This window comes from Xiphophorus hellerii, chromosome 18, assembly GCF_003331165.1.
Source record: "Xiphophorus hellerii strain 12219 chromosome 18, Xiphophorus_hellerii-4.1, whole genome shotgun sequence".
In the NCBI taxonomy this organism is placed as follows: Eukaryota; Metazoa; Chordata; class Actinopteri; order Cyprinodontiformes; family Poeciliidae; genus Xiphophorus; species Xiphophorus hellerii.
In genome coordinates this window covers 660,061-679,907 of record NC_045689.1, presented here as the reverse complement: position 1 = coordinate 679,907, position 19,847 = coordinate 660,061, and the positions used below count along the sequence as shown (strand labels likewise).

Here is a 19,847-nt window from a genome sequence, read left to right as displayed (position 1 = left end):
AATAGCGCCCCCTTCACTTCCGGAGTGCAATGGTCCCATTTAAAATAAGGTCTGAGACTGACAGCGGTCCGTTCCGCCCTTCCTGTTTGCTGCAGAGAGGTGGACTTGCATCAGCTGAGCAGCAGGTGTTCAGTGGAGCTGAGGTCCAGGCTGCATGGAGCCCAGCTCCCCTCGCCCCTCCTGATGAACCCTGGGAGAAAGAGTGGCCATTTTGGAGGACAGATTCTGAAGAATCTCATCTTTAATTTATTATTCATGATAAATGTGTATTTTTTCACATTCCTACCAAAGTTTGCTGTTAATTTTTGCTGTAAATTTATAAACTGGAAACTCAAGGTTTCAAGGTTTTGTTGAAATTATGAATATTTTATTTTCAATCATATTTTTAGTCTGTTTCTGTAGCAAATGAGCGTAAAAAACCATTTCAGTAGTGGTAGGCGAGTACAAGCTTTGGCTTCAGCCTGTTCCTTTTTAAATTAAATTTCCTTTTTTGGTAAATTATGAGTTTGTTTATTGTTATGTTTTTGTTTCCTGTGTTTAATGTTGACAACTTAAAATAAAGTGAGTTGATTGAAAAATCAAAATAATTGGGAGTTTTTCTCCATTTGTCCTGCTGCCAACGTGAGGACAACCTGAGCAGGATGTCAATAAATAAAGAGCCGGAACCGACCGGATCAGAACCAACGGCACCGACTGGGTCAGAACCTGGTTCCAGCCCTGCAGCAGGTCAGCGTGTCCTGTGTTCCGGTTCTGGTCAGATGGGCACTAGGAGGGTCAGAACCGTGAGGCTGGATGTTGCTGCTGGGACCCGGTAGGAGGATTCTGCTGGTGGTTCTGCTGTGGGTTCTGGTCCAGTCCGGGCGGTCCGCTGCTGGTTTTGTCCCTCAGCATTCGCAGCGCAGTCTCAGAGAAGTCTCTGAGGACGTCCACGGCGTCCCTCTGCAGCTGCAGCGACTCCTGGACGAACTCCTGCTGGTTCTCCACCAGCAGCTGGACGGACCGGGTCAGAACCTCCAGGGAGCGCGACACCGAGCCCAGCAGCAGACGGCCCGCGCGCTGCTGCTGGAGGCTCTGGGAGGACAGCCGGGACGGGGACGGCCGGGACGGGAGCGACGGGGCGGGCGGCGGGCCACCGGCCACTGCCGACGAAGAGGAGGAGGAGGAGGGAGCGACGCCCCCTGGAGGGAGGCTGCAGGACTTCTGGTTCTGGTTCTGGTGAGTCCTGGAGTACGTGAAGACGGGTCTGATCCTCTGCTTGACGTCCTGGGAGGACGGACCTGGAGGAGAGAGGGGGGCACTGAGGATCAGAACCTTCAGCCGGGCCTGTGGTCCGGAACCTTCAGAACCTTCTGCTGGGCCTTAGGTCCGGAACCTTCAGAACCTTCAGCTGGGCTTGAGGTCCGGAACCTTCAGAACCTTCTGCCGGGCCTGAGGTCCGGAACCTTCAGAACACAATTGCAGTGGAATGTTCACAGAACCAACACAAAATTGAGCCAATTTCGCACCGATTTTCTAAATTTTTGAGATGGGAGATGGGTGGATATTTACGTGAAGCTGATCTCATCCTCTGATCGTTTCTACTTAACAAAGATCTATAAATCATCTCTGTCCTCTTCTAATCTGCAGTGAGGGGTCTGACTGACCGACCGACCCACCAGGTCAGGTCTGCAAGCCTGTAGTCATCAGTAGTGACCTCACTGTGACCAACAGAGACTTTCTTCCTATATTTAACGACATTTCAATCAAAAAAAATTTCACTGGCTAAAATCGAAATCGGTTAGGGTCAAACCTTTTATAGATTGATAATCTGTGAGAATCTGCAGTCGGTTCACTGACCATGTAAAATGACGGCTCATGTAAAACTTTATCTCACTTACTTGAAGGTCTAACTGTGACTTTAACTAGACCAAAACCTCACATGTCAAAAACAGGAAGCACTATTTTTAGTGCTTATCCTAAATCCATAAGACTCAGGATATTTGTTCTTTTAAAGAATATCAGTAAAATGCAATGACATTCTAATTTCACAAGCTGATGTTTTATTCTCGGATTATTAGTTTGCTACTAATCGTCAAACTAGAACAACTCGATAACAAGGTTCAAGGTGTCATATTTCACAGGTCATTGAACAGTTTAATAAACAAATGTCCATGTGCAGCGAGGCGACCGACCGACACACACAGTGTGTCAGATCATGGTCACCATTAGAGCAGCAGTTTAAATGAGCTGATCAACCAGCGCTGAGTTCAGATCATCTAACAATCTAAAACAACATCCAGCCTGGAAACAGGAAACTGTTGAGGACTGAATGTGTTGCCCTTTGTGCGGGAAACGTTTGCGGGTTTTATGGTGATGGATCCTCATGCATATAGCTGTTGGTTTATTGCCATGGCAACGAGTCTGCGTGTAGCTAGCCGACAGAGAAAGTGAGGGAGGAGGGGATACGAGTGGTTTTGAGTTGTTCTTTGACGGTTTTTCTGAGTTATTTTCCCTTTGCTGCGGCGCACTGCTCTAAATTAGAAGGTTTCATTTAGTTACCGGAACCGTTCTACCGGAACCGTTCTACCGGAACCGTTCTACCGGCTCCAGACGGCAAGGAGAAGAATCGTCTTTTTGCCTTTGCAAAATTTCTGGATGTAAACAATAACATGAAACGTGTCTAAATGGTATCAGCTAATAATGAATGATAAACTTGTTCTAACATGTTTCCTACATTTGCAGTGGAATCTTAACTATTGACTTTGTTCACACTGCAGCTTTTGTGATTTTACTTACTTTAGCTGCTGCGGTGTTCAGAGCAGCTCAGCTCTGAGCTTTAGAGTCAGCAGGTCCGCTGCCTGTCTGCAGCTCCCGACGCGGGAAAACTTATATTTTCCCCTGGCGAAGCGCAAAATGACTGGCTAGTCTCAACACGTTAGGCGGGTCCAACACTACGCAGCTTGGAGTCCATCAGTGACAGCTCAGGTCCTGCCAGAACCGTAGTTATCATTTTTATACAGATTTTAGTAAAACAAACTTAACACAATAAGTGAGCATCAATGGAAAATTAAAAATATTTGGAACGGATGGTGAAAAATTTACTACCTTTAGTTACTTTTTACTACCTTTTACTGGCCTTAATTTGAGCTCATTTAATTTGACTACATTTCTCTGCCGCGCAGAAACCCTGTTCCACCTCCATGTAGCAAAGCCTGCTAACCGTCTGGCTCTCATCCAGTTGGTTGCTGTCTTCACTTTGTTGGCTTTCAAAGTTTCTGCCATTTTGCTTTGTTACGGTACTGGTGAGGAATTATGGGTAAAAGGCGCATTAAAAGGATCGATTTAAAGCGTTAATGAATTCATGTCGGGCCATTCAAATGAAAATCGATTCAAATCGATTACTGGATGTTTGAAACCCGGCCCTGGTCCAGACCCAGCAGAACCAGCAGAAGACTGAATCCTTCATCATCATCATCATCATCGCCATCTTACCTTCATCATCGGCCTGCTCGAACTCGGAGGAGGAGTGGATCAGCTCGTCTGCGAAACAACAACATCAGGTCAGCGGAGGAAGTAACTCCACCCAGGAGCTGCACAGGTCAAAGGTCAGGGAGCCAGCTAGCAGCTCTGCAGACCCCACACATGCTGGACTTGAGTTACACCTTTACCTTCAGGGACGTTCTCACTGTGTGTGTGGCCCCGCCCCCAGGTGCATCAGTTATGGTAATTATTAGGGATGTGTTTATGGTACAATAAATTGATTGGAACATTAAAGACACAAATGTTGTAGAAATTAATCTCTGCCTACTTTTACCGCCATTTTTAAAGCGTAGGGCTTTAATCTGCTCACCGGGTTCGTTCTCCGGCGAGGACAGAGGCGACATGTCGAAGGACAGGCCGTCGCCATGGGAACCGGAGTTCTCGTTCAGGTTCAGGTAGGAATACGGCGCCGGCGGCTGCATCAGCGGACCCGTCTGGAGCGACTTGGAAAAGTCCTCGGCAGGACTCCAGTCCTGGTCGCTGCCGCCATCTGGGGACCCGAACACGACAGCAGCTGGTAAAAGACCGGGCCGGCAGGCACGGCCATGTTGGTTCTGCGGCAGCCCAGAGCGGACAAACCACAAACGGGACGGCAGGTCGCCAAAAATGATCTGACACAAATCTTAGCTGAGACCAGATCTACTCAGGCTGAAGATCTGGAGGACAGAGGGCAAGCAGAAGGAGACATGGCTGCTGACCTCTAGAAGGACTCATCATCAGGATGCGATGCACCATCCGCTCCACCGGGCCCAGACGCTTCTTCCTCAGGTTGGAGCCGTTGGGGCCCCGCAGGGCCAGCAGCCGCCGCTTCCCGTCGCACTTCAGGTCCGCCCACTTCTTCATGATCTGCCGCGTCTGAGAGGAACGAAGAGGGAGCGATAAGACGAAGGCGGGCTGTGATTGGCCCAGAGGGACGGAGGAGGACGGATGAAGAAAGGGAGACAAAGGGGGATGAGGAGGACAGAGGGACCGACCTCTCGGTGGTTCTCTCCCAGCCCGTTGATCCGATCCGTGATCTCGGTCCACTTCTGCTTCTTGGCGTCCACCGACACGCCGCGGTTAAACTTCTCTGGAAAAAAAACACTCAGGATGAGGATGATGATGATCATGAACTGCACAAATAAAGCCTTGATCCAATGGGCTAGAATGGCCTAGTCAAAGCCCAGAGCTGAATCTCTCGCTCCAGTCTGACTGTTTCAGTTTCAGCCAGGCCCAGAAATATTCATACCCCCAGCAGATTCTGGCTGTGTTTTGATGTGCCGCCATGTTTCCTCTGAGCCAGTCGGGTCGGTGGGCGGAGCTCCAGATCAGCCTAAACTCTCCCTCCAGTTTACGTAGAAATCAGCAATAACTGTGACTTTATTGGAAAAATGATCAAAACATTGTGTTGAAGTGATGCTCACTCCCACCTACAGGTGGCGGTATTTCTCTCCTGATGTCCTGATGGATCAAATCTGTTCTCCCCGAGGCAATCTCGAAAATACCAGAAATATTTCTAAAGCAGCTCCACAAATTACAGAAATGATTGTTAAATACCGGAGGAACTGACTACAAATACTTATACTTTAATGAACTAGAGAAAGATCCATTTATTATTTGTGGCTAGCTTTGAATGAAAGTCATTTAAATTCAGGGCATGAATAATTTGGGGTTAAAAGTTTTGCAGCAGAAGCTCAGACTCAGAAGCAGATCTTTATTTGTAGAAAATGGTCAAATGTTTAATTTTTGTTCTGCTTCATGTTTATTTATGTCATAAAAACCAACTAAGGTTTGAGATGAAAAGCGTCATGTTTAGTCCATGAGGCCTTCTGAGCGGTACGGTGGCCCTGCTGGTCCACGTCCAGCAGCTCCGATTGGAGCTCTGGGGGATTTTTCAGGGATTCAAACAAAAATTGTGTTTTTGTTATGAATCATTTTTTACTAAATGGAAATCTGAATGACTCAGGAAGCTAAGATATTCAGGAGGAGACAGAAACGTTGCTAACAGCATCACTGCACAGGTTCTGATGTGGTTGCCATGGAGACGGCGAGACAGACGACTCACTGAGCAGGATGTGTCTGTTCTTCTTCACCTCATCCAGCAGCAGTTTCACCTCCGTGTAGGAGAACCGGGGTTTGGACCGGAAAGCTTCCTTCACTCCTCCATGGACGGCGTCTTCCTCGTCTTCGCCCCACGCCGCGTCGCCGCCGCTGCCGGGCGCCGCCATCTTCTGATCCTCTGGGAAATCCATCAGAACCGGGCCCAGACCTGCAGGGAGGACAGGGGGGACATTACTGAGCTGCTCCAGATCCGTCGCTGCTCCCAACAGACTCATGAAGTTTTTCATACAGCCCAGTTAAGTTTTCCATTAACCGGGCTGCACAGTGGAACAGTGGGTAGCACTGTTGCCTTGCAGCAAGAAGGTCCTGGGTTCGATTCCCGTCCCAGAGTCTTTCTGTATGGAGTTTGAATGTTCTCCCTGGGCATGGTGGGTTCTCTCCCGTTCTCCAGCTTCCTCCCACAGTCCAGAAACATGACTGTCAGGTTAACTGGTCTCTCTAAATTCCCCCTAGGTGTGAGTGTGTGTGTGTGTGTGCATTTGTTTCTAATACCTGGTGGGGACCTTTTTCCTGACATATACTACGTTGTGGGGACCCACTGCTCTTTGTGGGGACCGAAGCCTGGTCCCCACAAGGGGAAACGCTGTTTTTGGGCCAGGGGTCAGATTTAGGACTACAGTGTGAATTGAGTTTTGGTTAGAGTTAGGGTTTAGGCTGTAGAAATGAATGGAAGTCAGTGGAAAGTCCCCACAAAGATAGCCGCGCAAACGTGTGTGTGTGTGTGTGTGTGTGTGTGTGTGTGTGTGTGTGTGCATGGTTGTTTGTCCTGTCTGTCTCTGTGTTGCCCTGCAACAGACTGGCGACCTGTCCAGGTGACCCCGTTTCTCGCACCAGCACCTCCTGACCCACCAGGGACAAGGGTGGAAGAAAATGGACGGATGTTCATTAACTGGAAGCAGAAAACAGAAATAACGACTGGAAAACATCAGTCTGTGTGTAACTAACCCATATAGTGTTTTCACTTAGTGATAAAGTTGCTGAAATAAATAGACTTCTTATTAATATTCTCATTTATTGAATGGGTTTCTGTAGATTTTCTTATGCTGCATATTTGACCTCAATGTAAGGTCTCTGTATTTTATTTTAATGCTAATCTGCATGAAGACAACAAGCAAACATTAAGCAGAATTCCCCTTCAAATCTGTAAGTTACCGTAGGTGAGTCTGAACAATGATAAACTGTTTAAATCACAAAACTCATCCTTATCATTTTTAAAAAGTTGCGATGCAGCAGAAAACCTGCTGCTTCAGTTTCCTGAGGTGCTGCAGTTCATTATCATCCAAAAGAAAACATACAAAGATATTTTCATCTGCTTGCTTTTATGTTTGGAAGCAGAGCGAATAAATATATATTGATATGGAAGTAGCTGAAAACTCCACCAGGGGGCAGCATAACGGGGGCAGCTGGTCCTATAAAAGCTTAACGGCTTTCCGTTATATAGATGTACGGTGAGTTTCTTTTATAATGACTTCACTTGTAGCGTTTCACACTTGCCTGGATGAACAAAGTTTGATTTTCTGCAGAATTGAACTGAACTTTTTAGCTGAATTAAGGACTATTAGAAGTATTTTTAGGGGATTCAGATTTATCCAAACTTCAGAAAAAGGTAAACATTTTGTTATATTTCTTCACTCTTTTTCATGTTTATTTGTAAATCATTCAATGAATAAATATGACTTGTTTTGAAAAAAAAAGTAGAAAGCAAAACCAAAATATCTTGTTGAAAGCTTGATTTTGAAAATGTTCATTGTAATATGTCAATATTGGTAATATTTACATTTGGCCCACATGTTACAGACATTGTGAATGTAAATGTAATAAATAACGTCAGTTATAAATAACTAGTAAATAACTTCAGCTTGTTGTTATTGTCTTAATTTTCGCATAATTTGAATAATAAAAGGTATTTAAATCTACTCAGGCTATATTGAAATATGAATTATTGCTGAAAGTGTTGCTACTCTGCCAGACGGTCGTGTTAAATGCGGAAGAAACAGTTTGCGTATTTGTTAACGTGCTAATTTATCTGATTTAAAACGACCGTTGCGCCGGTCACGTGTCCGCTGTGAGCCAATCAGCAGCGGTGCTGCGGGTCTTTGTTCAGCCTCTCCTCCCTGATGGTCGAGTCGGGCTGCTGCAGTCAGACTCTCCGCTAATCTGCGCCGGTTAAAAGCGTTTTTCGGGCGGAGAACAACTCGTGATGGTCTCGGTGTGGACCCGGTCTTTATCTGGAATGTTCCGGCCAGTCTGGGCTCTGTTTTCCGGCGTCGCTCGGAGGGTTAATCGCGGCTCTCGGTGTCAGACATGGAGGACAAAACGCTGCTGGTTTTTCCTTCTGCTTTCGCATTTTCACCATTCCTGTCGCGGAAGCTGAACTTCAGCTGGTTGTTTCGGGTAAATAATGACGCCACGCAGCGCTGATGTGAAGCGGAATGAGTCGAAAAATAATTACCAGTAAAATAAAAATGGCGCTGTTCTCCTCCTCCTCCTTCTTTCTCTGCGGTTCTCCCGAAACTTCGTTGCGCAGACTCCGCACTCGTTTTTTTCCTTTCCTTAAACGCGCAACATTTTTGCTCCAGCTGCGCGCCCCCTGCTGGCCTGGAAACTGTTTACACCAACCACTTCATTTCCACACAAAATGAAAACTGAACTATTTCAGCGGAGAACTTGTTTTATTCTAGTTACAGAACATCACAATTAGCTTTCTTTGTCTGAAGTGAGTCTGAGATAAAGTTGTCTTTAAATGACGTCATGCATGGGTGACAGTACAACTAATTGTCAATATGAGGGAAACGAATCAAAGCAACAAAGATGGATAAACATTACTGTAAGCATAAATATCAGAAAATATGGGTAGAGTTATAGAGGTTTGCAGAGTTGAAATCAAACATATTCATGTCGAATTCATTACATTTTGTGGGTTTAATGAAAGACATTAGTAGGATTTTTGTTTTCTAATTCTGAACGAATAAAGCATCCTTTCATTTTAACCCTACAATCCTAAATTCATTATAAAAACAAATAAAAACACAACATGAAAAAAAGAAGTCGCCCATTGTTTCTGATACAACCGAACAATTAAACATTTAATATTTCAAGTAATAATAATATTCTACTTTTTAGTATTTTCTTTTGGTGACTCGTTTGGTTTTCCTTAGATGACTCGTTAATGTGGAGCGCTTCGTTGTTCCACCTCCATTTCAGAAGATGCATGGGGAGGAAAGAAGATGGAGTGGCCGGCAAGGAGCAGTTCCATGTTCGGCCGCTTGGGGGCCCCAGTGATCTTTCTCTGAGAACAAACGCGTGTTTACCTCCTGGGCGCAATGCCCGACAACCCCGGAAGAGGGCGCCATGGCACACGTGTTTCCAGCCAGTCAGGAACATGAGAGGCGGTAGAAAGAGCTGAGGAGGGGGAGGGTTGACCAGTACTGGCCAAACTGGTAAGTGGACTGGTTTCTGGGAATATCAGCAGCTGTTCCTGTTTCTATGATGTTCTAAACAGAAAAAAAAATTTATTTCCTCAAATAAGGAAACCTCATGAAGCCTGATCAGGTTGTGTCGGTTGCTGTTGGCGGTGCTGCTGTGGGGACCTGAAGATGCTTTATAGGGGGGAAAGTGAAGTGATTAAAAAAACCCTGCAGTCAAATTAAAGCACTTCTGGCCACTAAAGAATTCAAAACAAATGAAAAGAGGAACAATGTCAGAGGTTCCTCTTTTGCTGTCTGCTCAGGACTCTAATCAGGTCAGCTGGTCTGTTCTATCGCCTCATGAGGTTGTTAGCTTTCTGGTTGGCGGCGTCGATGCGGGAGACGTTCAGGTTGGCCTGCAGACAAAGACAGAAAACAGGTGCTTCATTACAGGAAGAACAGTCTGGAATATTCTACGGTACTGGTATTTTTATTAAATTTATTGCCTGTTTTTCATGAATCAGTGGGAATTTGACGCTCCTGCTTCTGGATTGACTGTTTTGTGGTATGTGAGTAAAGGGGGCTGAATACTGTATCGTTTTTCTTTGACTTCATCCTTATGCAGTGTGTCTGTTCAACATAGTGAAGTTAGTGGCTGTAATAGAACAAAATGAGAAATTGTTCAAGCTGTGCGAATACTTTTGTGTGGAGTTTTTCCGCTGATTCCTACCTGAAAGTTAAGTCTGGTTCACACTAGACTAGACTTTAGACCGATTTTGCTCCGATTTTCCCTTCCACCAATCTTAAGAATGAACCGATTATTGTGATTGGCCTTAAAAATAATCGTCAGAGATCTTCCTGTCGTGTATTCAGAGTGATCCGGTCTAAAAAGAAAAACATTGAGACGTTCAGATCTAAACTCCTGGATATTAAACATGTTGGATTGTCTTGCCCTGACATTGCAGAGTGTGGTGGTCCCCAGCGATAATACAGCCTGTTGAATCAGAAACGAGGTGATGGAAACACGCAGGGGAAACTAAAATGGCCGTGGCGCACCAGGAAGTCCGGTGAGACGTCTTTGTATCTTTTTTTCCCTTCCTTTAATTTCAGTCCACAAACAATCGCTACTGCTTCTTCCCCTTCGGACATGTTTGTTTTCTCTGAATTCATATTTGATCTCAAGTGGCTTATAGAGATTTCCTGTCTGACTCTTGAATGTTGATGAGTGAAATTGGTCTGCGTGCGGTGTGTCGTCTTTGCTGTAGCACTGTAGGACCAAACCTGTTATTTCTATCATCATGAGTGGAGTTTCTCAGGTTTTTAAAATCTTGCCAGGGAACCAGGGATCAGTAGGGGTTAACTGGAGTGGTGATTCCCTGTTTGTTAGTGTTTTTAAAAACATTTTCCAGCTCTATCCTAACACTGAGGAGTCGTAGGTTTCATACCGCCTCCGTAATGCGGATGATCTGATCTTTCTGTGACTCCAGCTCATTGCCGATGTCCAGAGCCATGCTTTTCAGATTTCCCACGATGCTCCCCACGTGAGCCAGGTTTTCCTCCATCTCATCCTCTCTGGCGTCGTCCATCACCCTGAAACAAAGGAGGCAGTGTGTGTGTGTGTATGTGTGATGACGTTGCATGTTTGAGCAGCTGCCTTGGGGAGTTAATGACGGCTTGGATTACCTCCAGGCTGTCAGAATAAAAGCAAACACCCACCAGGCTGCTACCTCGCTAGCTGCTCTGTGTACCTGCGGATGTGTCCTCCACTCATCATCATCTGCTCTCGCTGGTCGACGACCCGAGACGTTGGAGGCTGATTGGCTATTACCCCATCCTGATTGGAGGCTCCGCCCCAAACTGCCTTGTACGCCCTGCTCTCCTCGAAGGCTTTCAGTCTGAGAGGAGAAAGTGACCTCGTCAATGACCTCTAATTGTGTACAGTTGTTGATGTCAGGTATGGTATTGAGCATACTCAGTTCCTTCATATCTTCCCACCTGTTACACCAGATCTGATCCATTGTTCTCCAGACCTGTCAGAGTTTTTCTCTGGACCCTGTTTCAGACCTGATTTCTTCCGATCCATGAAATTAAGCCTAATGTGTTTAAAACAAGGATTAAAGTAGGCAAAGTGGATAAAAGACGTTGGCCAGATAAATCAGAACTAAAAGTAATTTATTCAGAATAGGGTGATAACCTAAAGGAGCATCAGCTGGAGTGAAGACTTTTCCTCCAGAGGAGTGACCGCTGGAGGAACGATTGAACGAGAAGAAGTCTGCTTCAAATCAAAATCAAAAAATGGTCAACAACAAGTACTGTGTCCTGTATTTCTTCAGTTATTGGTAATTGGGTGCAAAATGCCTGAAGTCGATGCTTGAGAAGAAAGTTTTCAGCTAGCAGCTGGTTGAGAATCCCCTTTTTGGAGCCGAAATCTGATTTTCTATGTTAGGTTACATCGTTCCCACTAGCCCAGTTCAGACCACTTTAATCCAAATCCAGTCCATCTGCCTACTAATCGACCTCTGACCTCTGGTCCTCCAAACCTCAGTCTGGGTTCAGTTGAGGTGAACTCTGGTCCGGTTTGAATGTGAACGCCAAGCAGACCGGAGACCACTCCAAAAGCAGGAAGTGGACTACAGCGCAGGGCATTCTGGGTAGATGCAACCAAAGCTAACATGCTAGCCTAGCGCTAGCAGGAGAAATGTCGCCTGGTCTTTAGCCAAAGACTAAAGAGAAATCCTCCAACACTAAAATCTGACGCCTCCATCTTGTTTCCATCTGGTGAAACAGGAAGTTGCTCTCAGTGTCTTCAGAGGTTTTTGTGTCGTTTCCTTCAGTGGTTCTTGGTGCAGCGCCCCCACAGGCCAGGAGGGGAACAGGTTGGTTTGACTCAGAGCCACAGCAGCTGGAGGTGGAGCAGATTATTAGGTTCCAATAGAACTGGGTCTATTGGACCATCAGGAGGATAAACAACTTAACACAGTGTTGCTTTTGGTATTTTTATTGAAACAACTTGTGTTTTTGTGACACGTTGCTTGAACCAAAGGAATCAATGAAGTTCATAAAAAAGTTTAAATGACTTTCAGAAATCCTGGAGAACAACTTTTATCGACCACTGAAACAGATTAGAAGCAAATCTGGCTGCTTAGAAGGAAAATACAAAGAAATGAGGGCGGGGTCTCTAGAAGCGAAGCGAACTATAGAAGCGCTACATGAACCTGCTAGCTGATTAGCTACTGGTTTACTGAATGGGGGGAGTGGGAGCGTCACCTCCACCTACTTCTCACAGCTGCAGAGGCCGCAGCACTTCCCCAGGTCAGTCAGGTTTTTCTCTGCCTCCTTCATATCAGAGTTGATCTGATCCAAGCCTTCCTCTATCCGCTCCAGTTGCTCTGAGGAGAAGGAGGAAGCAGAAAACACAGAAACAAAGGAGCCAAGCAAGGTCAAAAGAAGCTGCAACTATTAACTGAAAAAACAGCAACTTAAACTCTTAAGGCTGCAGAACTCATAACTATGGCCCAGTCTGGACCAGCAGGTGGTGCTAGTAGTGGTAGTTCCAGTCTGGTGCCCAGTTCCCTCAAGTTTCCTCCTGATCAACATTCAGAGACTTGGTGGTTCCAATCAGACTGCAGTCGGCTGGTGTTCAGTGATCCTGAATGAGAGAATCCTGATTTTAACGTGAGATCAGGTGGTTTCTGATGCAGCTGGGACCAGGAGGAGGCAACCGGCCGGTCAAGCGGCAGAGACGGCCGTACTTCCTGAGCGGCCATATGCAGAGGCCGCAGCACTGAGCCATGTCCGTCAGGTTCTTCTCCGCCTCCCTCATGTCCCTGTTGATGGAGTCCATGCCCTCCTCGATCCGCTCCAGCTGCTCTGTGAGGAACAGGAAGTTCAACTAGCAAACATGGACCGGTTCGGTTCAGATCCACATGGACAGGGTCAGACCTGGTCAATCTGAGTTTGAGAGGGGAGCCATGGAGATAGACTCCTGGTCTGGATCCATCCATCCATTTAATCATCCATCCATCCGATCATCCATCCATCCATCTGATGATTCATCCATCCCATCATCCATCCATCCATCCATCCATCCATCCATCCATCCATCCATCCATCCATCCATCCATCCATCCATCCATCCATCCATCCATCCATCCATCCATCCATCCATCAGATCATCCATCCATCTGATCATCCATCCATCTGATCATCCATTCATTCATCCCATCATCCATCTGATCATCCATCCATCCACCCAGATGGATCTTAACATCATTTAGCCGCTACAGTTGGATTAATATTAGTCAGTCTAGATTCAGTCTGGGGATGTACGATATATCGGGATTGACATCTGTATCATTCCAATGGGTAAAACAAAGGATTAGGGTGAGCCGATAAACTGATTTTATCAGTTCACAGAATTTGCTGTTTATGAAGGTCAAACTTTTGGAAAAGCTGGTTATGGAGGTTTGTCAACAACGGACTCCCTGGGCTTCCGTTGTCTCTGTTGTGACGTCAGCTGAACAGCCCTGGTAGTTTTATCGGAGATGACAGAACAGTGACAGGTCGGTCGCCAACGCGTCAGCTCTTTGTAGTGAAAGACGGAGCCGGCACAGCAGCGCAGTGAGCAGCACACCATGAGAGGTGGAGACATGGCTCCGCCCTTGCTGCTTAGCTCTCACTCTCTATTACTCTGCTCACAGCAGAACTTTGTTTTGATTAGCATGGCAGTCTTGTGGCCAGTCAAATGTGAGGATATGGAATCATAGCATAACATCAAAATAGAGATGGGGAGAGACGGGACGCACAGGTGAGTCCATGCCTCAGTCAACAAACAGGTGAGGAGCAGAGTGCATCACAAAAACACAGAAACATAACTGATACCTGCATAGAAGCAGCATCTGGCTGAAGATTAAAAGTATTATACAAAATGAAAAATTATCATTATGGGCCTAGATTTGCTTGCAGTGTTTTGTTCATCTGTTTTTCCTAAAAAGGAAACGTTTGATTAAAATATTATACAAAAGTGTCAGCTTTCATAATAGAATAAATACATAAAATTAGGCAAATATAAGGCTTCTCATATAGGAAGCACTGAATGCCAAAGGATTACCATGCAAAACATTAATAGTTGCCAAGTTATTTGAAGTATTGTGATGAAGTTGAAGTATTGTGATAAAGTTGAAGTATTGTGATAAAGTTCAAGTATTGTGATAAAGTTGAAGTATTGTGATAAAGTTGAAGTATTGTGATAAAGTTGAAGGATTGTAATAAAGTTGAAGTATTGTAATAAAGTTGAAGTATTGTGATGAAGTTGAAGTATTGTGATGAAGGTGAAGTATTGTAATAAAGTTGAAGTATTGTGATGAAGTTGAAGTATTGTGCTGCCGTTGCCGTCTTGTGCTGCCGTTGCCGTCTTGTGCTGCCGGTGCCGTATTGTCCTCCCGTTGCCGTCTTGTCCTCCCGTTGCCGTCCTGTGCTGCCGTTGCCGTCTTGTCCTCCCGTTGCCGTCTTGTCCTCCCGTTGCCGTCTTGTGCTGCCGTTGCCGTCTTGTGCTGCCGGTGCCGTCTTGTCCTCCCGTTGCCGTCTTGTCCTCCCGTTGCCGTCTTGTGCTGCCGTTGCCGTCTTGTGCCGCCGTTGCCGTCTTGTCCTCCCGTTGCCGTCTTGTCCTCCCCTTGCCGTCTTGTCCTCCCGTTGCCGTCTTGTCCTCCCGTTGCCGTCTTGTCCTCCCCTTGCCGTCTTGTCCTCCCGTTGCCGTCTTGTGCTGCCGGTGCCGTCTTGTCCTCCCGTTGCCGTCTTGTCCTCCCGTTGCCGTCTTGTGCTGGCGTTGCCGTCTTGTGCTGCCGTTGCCGTCTTGTCCTCCCGTTGCCGGCTTGTCCTCCCGTTGCCGTCTTGTCCTCCCGTTGCCGTCTTGTGCTGCCGTTGCCGTCTTGTGCTGCCGTTGCCGTCTTGTCCTCCCGTTGCCGTCTTGTCCTCCCGTTGCCGTCTTGTGCTGGCGTTGCCGTCTTGTGCTGCCGTTGCCGTCTTGTCCTCCCCTTGCCGTCTTGTCCTCCCGTTGCCGTCTTGTGCTCCCGTTGCCGTCTTGTGCTCCCGTTGCCGGCTTGTCCTCCGTTGCCGTCTTGTGCTCCCGTTGCCGTCTTGTGCTCCCGTTGCCGGCTTGTCCTCCCGTTGCCGTCTTGTGCTGCCGTTGCCGTCTTGTGCTCCCGTTGCCGTCTTGTGCTCCCGTTGCCGTCTTGTGCTCCCGTTGCCGGCTTGTGCTGGCGTTGCCGTCTTGTGCTGCCGGTGCCGTCTTGTCCTCCCGTTGCCGTCTTGTGCTGCCGTTGCCGTCTTGTGCTCCCGTTGCCGTCTTGTGCTCCGTTGCCGTCTTGTGCTGCCGTTGCCGGCTTGTCCTCCCGTTGCCGTCTTGTCCTCCCGTTGCCGTCTTGTGCTGCCGTTGCCGTCTTGTGCTGCCGGTGCCGTCTTGTCCTCCCGTTGCCGTCTTGTCCTCCCGTTGCCGTCTTGTGCTCCCGTTGCCGTCTTGTGCTCCCGTTGCCGTCTTGTGCTCCCGTTGCCGTCTTGTGCTCCCGTTGCCGGCTTGTCCTTCCGTTGCCGTCTTGTCCTCCCGTTGCCGTCTTGTGCTGCCGTTGCCGTCTTGTGCTGCCGGTGCCGTCTTGTCCTCCCGTTGCCGTCTTGTGCTGCCGTTGCCGTCTTGTGCTGCCGTTGCCGTCTTGTGCTGCCGTTGCCGTCTTGTGCTGCCGTTGCCGTCTTGTGCTGCCGGTGCCGTCTTGTCCTCCCGTTGCCGTCTTGTCCTCCCGTTGCCGTCCTGTGCTGCCGTTGCCGTCTTGTCCTCCCGTTGCCGTCTTGTCCTCCCGTTGCCGTCTTGTGCTGCCGTTGCCGTCTTGTGCTGCCGTTGCCGTCTTGTCCTCCCGTTGCCGTCTTGTCCTCCCGTTGCCGTCTTGTCCTCCCGTTGCCGTCTTGTGCTGCCGTTGCCGTCTTGTGCTGCCGTTGCCGTCTTGTGCTGCCGTTGCCGTCTTGTCCTCCCGTTGCCGTCTTGTCCTCCCCTTGCCGTCTTGTCCTCCCGTTGCCGTCTTGTCCTCCCGTTGCCGTCTTGTCCTCCCCTTGCCGTCTTGTCCTCCCGTTGCCGTCTTGTGCTGCCGGTGCCGTCTTGTCCTCCCGTTGCCGTCTTGTCCTCCCGTTGCCGTCTTGTGCTGGCGTTGCCGTCTTGTGCTGCCGTTGCCGTCTTGTCCTCCCGTTGCCGTCTTGTCCTCCCGTTGCCGTCTTGTGCTGCCGTTGCCGTCTTGTGCTGCCGTTGCCGTCTTGTCCTCCCGTTGCCGTCTTGTCCTCCCGTTGCCGTCTTGTGCTGCCGGTGCCGTCTTGTCCTCCCGTTGCCGTCTTGTCCTCCCGTTGCCGTCTTGTGCTGGCGTTGCCGTCTTGTGCTGCCGTTGCCGTCTTGTCCTCCCGTTGCCGTCTTGTCCTCCCGTTGCCGTCTTGTGCTGCCGGTGCCGTCTTGTCCTCCCGTTGCCGTCTTGTGCTGCCGGTGCCGTCTTGTGCTGGCGTTGCCGTCTTGTGCTGCCGTTGCCGTCTTGTCCTCCCGTTGCCGTCTTGTCCTCCCCTTGCCGTCTTGTGCTGCCGGTGCCGTCTTGTCCTCCCGTTGCCGTCTTGTCCTCCCGTTGCCGTCTTGTCTCCCGTTGCCGTCTTGTGCTGCCGGTGCCGTCTTGTCCTCCCGTTGCCGTCTTGTGCTGCCGGTGCCGTCTTGTGCTGCCGGTGCCGTCTTGTGCTGCCGGTGCCGTCTTGTGCTGCCGGTGCCGTCTTGTCCTCCCGTTGCCGTCTTGTGCTGCCGGTGCCGTCTTGTCCTCCCGTTGCCGTCTTGGGCTGCCGTGCCGTCTTGTCCTCCCGTTGCCGTCTTGTGCTGCGGTGCCGTCTTGTGCTGCCGGTGCCGTCTTGTGCTGCCGGTGCAGTCTTGTGATGAAGGTGAAGTATTGTGATGAAGTTGAAGTTTTTACCTCCTTGTTCATCCAGCATCACCACAGTTCTGATCCCCAGGTCTTTGCTCTGCAGGGGGAGAACATAAAACTCTTTATCTGTTCATTATCAAGTAAACAGTTATTATCTGCAGTAAATTCTGGTGTGAACTTCTGATCTAGAATATATTAATAAATAAATTTCAGATTCTTTCTCTCATTATTTTTGCTTTTAGCAAATAACCCTTCTGATTCTGACCAGAACCAAACTTCTGAACCAATCAGAAATTTGGTTCTCGTTCAACTTTAAACAGAAAAAAAATAAGACTATTAATTGGATGTATGTAAACTTCTGGTTTCAGCTGTAAATGTTGCCGATTTTTATTAAAATATAAATAATCTATAATTTCATTGTTTTTGACCTATTAACTAAAATGTGGTTGCAGCTACATTTGATTCAGTTTAAGCAGAATTCAGATTATCTGAGACCTTTGGGCTGTTTATTTAAAGACTGAAAATTAATATTAGAGCCCTGCGTGTGTGTGGCTGTGTAGGGGTGTGTGCATGTGTAGGGGTGTGTGCGTGTGTGTCCATGTATGTGTGTGTGTGTGGGGGGGGGGGGGGGGGGGGGGGTGGTGTGTAGGTGTGTGTGTGTGTGTGAGCACCTCTTCCACCAGTTGAACCATCCGTCTGGTGCTTTCCAGGGACTGAAACATAAAGAAATGTTGCCTCAGTTAAAATGTAAGATTATTTTTGTTTTTGTCAGGTTTTTTGCAGACGGTTTGGATCTGAATCGACTGGGTTTTGGTTCTGATCTAGTGTTTAAACATGCTGCTGGTTCTGCTGAGTAGGCGGCTGTCCTCTGTCAACATCCTGTCTGTCCTGGGGGACGTCCCCACTGAGACCCTGAGGAGCTGATAAATAACGACCCACAGTGTGTGTGTGTGTGAGTTTAGCTCCGCCCCCCACTGACTTCACCTAGGGTTGTCTCTATGGCAACCAGGTGAGCCAGGTGTTGCTGTGATGCCTCCATGACAGCATCTCCTCGCACTGTCTTCAGGTTATTTTTAGACTTTTGGAGAATAGATCCAGTTTTCCAATAAGAACATGAATAAACCCAGACTGGATTATGGATTATTATGATGAACAGATAATATGAAAATTATTGATAGAAACAATCCAGACCAGCTTGATCTGGTTTCCTCAGCTACTAGTGATGTCATCACCTCATCTGTGACCTGGTTGGCTCTCCTCTGTAGCTCCTCCTGTTCCGTCAGGACGGGAGGGTCAGCACAGCTGGACGCCATTTTACCACAGCTGGTTCTGGTTCAGGCTCTGGTTTGGGTTGTGGTTCTGGGTGTGGTTCTGTTTCAGGTGCTGGTCAGAGGAGAGGCTGAGCCTGCTGGACACAATGAGATGTCCAGATTACATCCAACCACCATCCAGTGGTGGGCATGCTTCTTCTAATGCTCTTACAGCAGAGCTACTTTTTAGCTTAGCATTTAGCTTCTTTGGTAACTTTGAAAACGTTTAGCTCACTTGGCTTCTACTAATTAAATTTTTTCAGATAAATCCTTAAGCTTTCATTTTCTTGGATGTTTTTTAAACTTTCAGTGGAATAAAGATCAACATCTGTGTTGAAGTTTTTGTTATCAATTGTTCAAGTATTTGGATGTTTATATTCATACTCTTATTTTGAAGAGGGGGAAGTTGTTTATGGACTATGTAAAGTCTGATATATAATTATAAATAAATAAATCTGGAAAATAATGTGTATCAGTATATTTAACATAAATCATAAAAACATATAAACGCTCTGTCTCACTAAAGCCCCATTTTTTTCATTCAGAATTAAACAACCTTATAATGTGAAACAGTATTTTTCACATTATTTTTTTATTAAAAAGTTTGTCATCTTTCCAGAATATTCTTGTATAACAATCTAAAAACAGAATCTCATCAGCCAGGTTCTTCATCTTCCTGTAAACTCAGCAGTTTGCTTGCAGGAGGAGGAAGAGGGGTAATGATCTGATCTAATCATCTTCATGAGGATGATGATGGTCCATTCCGTTAATTAAGGGTCATGACTCTGAAGCTTCGGTCTCATTCAGGACTGGACGGGTTAGATTATCTGACTTCTTGTCTCTCTGCTCGTTTTCTAACCAGAGGTTTCTGATGGGAGTAAAAATGTTTTAATTTTTTATCTGTTAAACTCAGGAAGAGATAAATGTTGTTGATGAAACTGACTGAAACATTCAGAGTTGAAATCCTTCCCTTTAGCTCCTCTTCCTCCCTGATCAGCCTTCATCCTCCAGTCAAAGTGACAGAAACTCTCCTACCTTTTATCAGATCTTCCAGTCTTCCTGTTTTCTGCTCGTTTCCTTCAGATATTCACCTTGAAGCCGCCAGCTGCTGCCGATCACCTGTTGTTCCTCTTCAGCATCCCCACCCTCCTTTTCCTCCTCCCTCCTCACCAAGCAAACACGCCCCAGCAGCAGAAAGGATCCTCACACACTAAAATACGCCAACATAATAGAAAAATATTTAAAATAAAATCATTTTCTTGGCTTAAATTTAAAAATATAATTTATCTTTAGTTTAAATTCATAAAAGTGAAGAAGTCAAATAAAATGTTTGTGTTTTAAATCAGTTTTTAACCTGTATCTGTAATCTGACTGCCTCACTACCGCCATCTGCTGATCACTTTTGAACTAAATTCACACTGTGCGCATGCGCAGGAGCCATGGCTTGTTTGTAGTTGATCATGGACATAAATCATTTTTATTATGTAGCTGATGATCCCCCTTTCACTGGTAGACAGTAAAAAAATAACAAATGTATTCATAAATATAATTTTATGAATTATATTCATATGGTTATCATA

General features: G+C 46.9%; 2 protein-coding genes and 1 long non-coding RNA gene across 6 annotated transcripts; 1 reads left to right on the top strand and 2 right to left on the bottom strand.

The window, feature by feature from the left end:
- Nucleotides 1–337: 337 nt before the first annotated feature.
- LOC116707842 (uncharacterized) lies at nucleotides 338–8,168 on the bottom strand. The gene is made up of 7 exons (XM_032545497.1): nucleotides 8,072–8,168; nucleotides 5,564–5,767; nucleotides 4,494–4,588; nucleotides 4,218–4,374; nucleotides 3,830–4,009; nucleotides 3,472–3,519; nucleotides 338–1,277 (listed from the first exon to the last, which is right to left on the bottom strand). The coding sequence occupies exons 2-7, from the start codon at nucleotides 5,748–5,750 to the stop codon at nucleotides 775–777; spliced, it is 1,170 nt and encodes a 389-aa protein (XP_032401388.1). The 5' UTR covers nucleotides 5,751–5,767; nucleotides 8,072–8,168; the 3' UTR covers nucleotides 338–774.
- Nucleotides 8,161–18,150, top strand: LOC116707844 (uncharacterized). Of its 2 annotated transcripts, XR_004336575.1 has the most exons (3): nucleotides 8,161–9,504; nucleotides 9,992–10,093; nucleotides 17,730–18,150. It is a non-coding gene; the product is annotated as an uncharacterized LOC116707844 (long non-coding RNA). The 2 variants fall into 2 exon arrangements; XR_004336574.1 differs by lacking the exon at nucleotides 17,730–18,150 and having other exon boundaries at nucleotides 9,992–11,213.
- LOC116707843 (synaptosomal-associated protein 25-like) lies at nucleotides 9,330–19,490 on the bottom strand. Of its 3 annotated transcripts, none has more exons than XM_032545498.1 (8): nucleotides 19,303–19,490; nucleotides 18,190–18,365; nucleotides 17,629–17,670; nucleotides 17,006–17,054; nucleotides 12,779–12,896; nucleotides 10,775–10,921; nucleotides 10,472–10,616; nucleotides 9,330–9,442 (listed from the first exon to the last, which is right to left on the bottom strand). In XM_032545498.1, exons 2-8 carry the CDS (start codon nucleotides 18,268–18,270, stop codon nucleotides 9,377–9,379), a joined length of 648 nt encoding a protein of 215 aa, XP_032401389.1. In that variant the 5' UTR covers nucleotides 18,271–18,365; nucleotides 19,303–19,490; the 3' UTR covers nucleotides 9,330–9,376. The 3 variants fall into 3 exon arrangements, with proteins under 3 accessions (XP_032401389.1, XP_032401390.1, XP_032401391.1); XM_032545499.1 differs by having other exon boundaries at nucleotides 18,190–18,362; XM_032545500.1 differs by lacking the exon at nucleotides 12,779–12,896 and adding an exon at nucleotides 12,304–12,415 and having other exon boundaries at nucleotides 19,303–19,480.
- Between the last annotated feature and the right edge of the window lie 357 nt (nucleotides 19,491–19,847).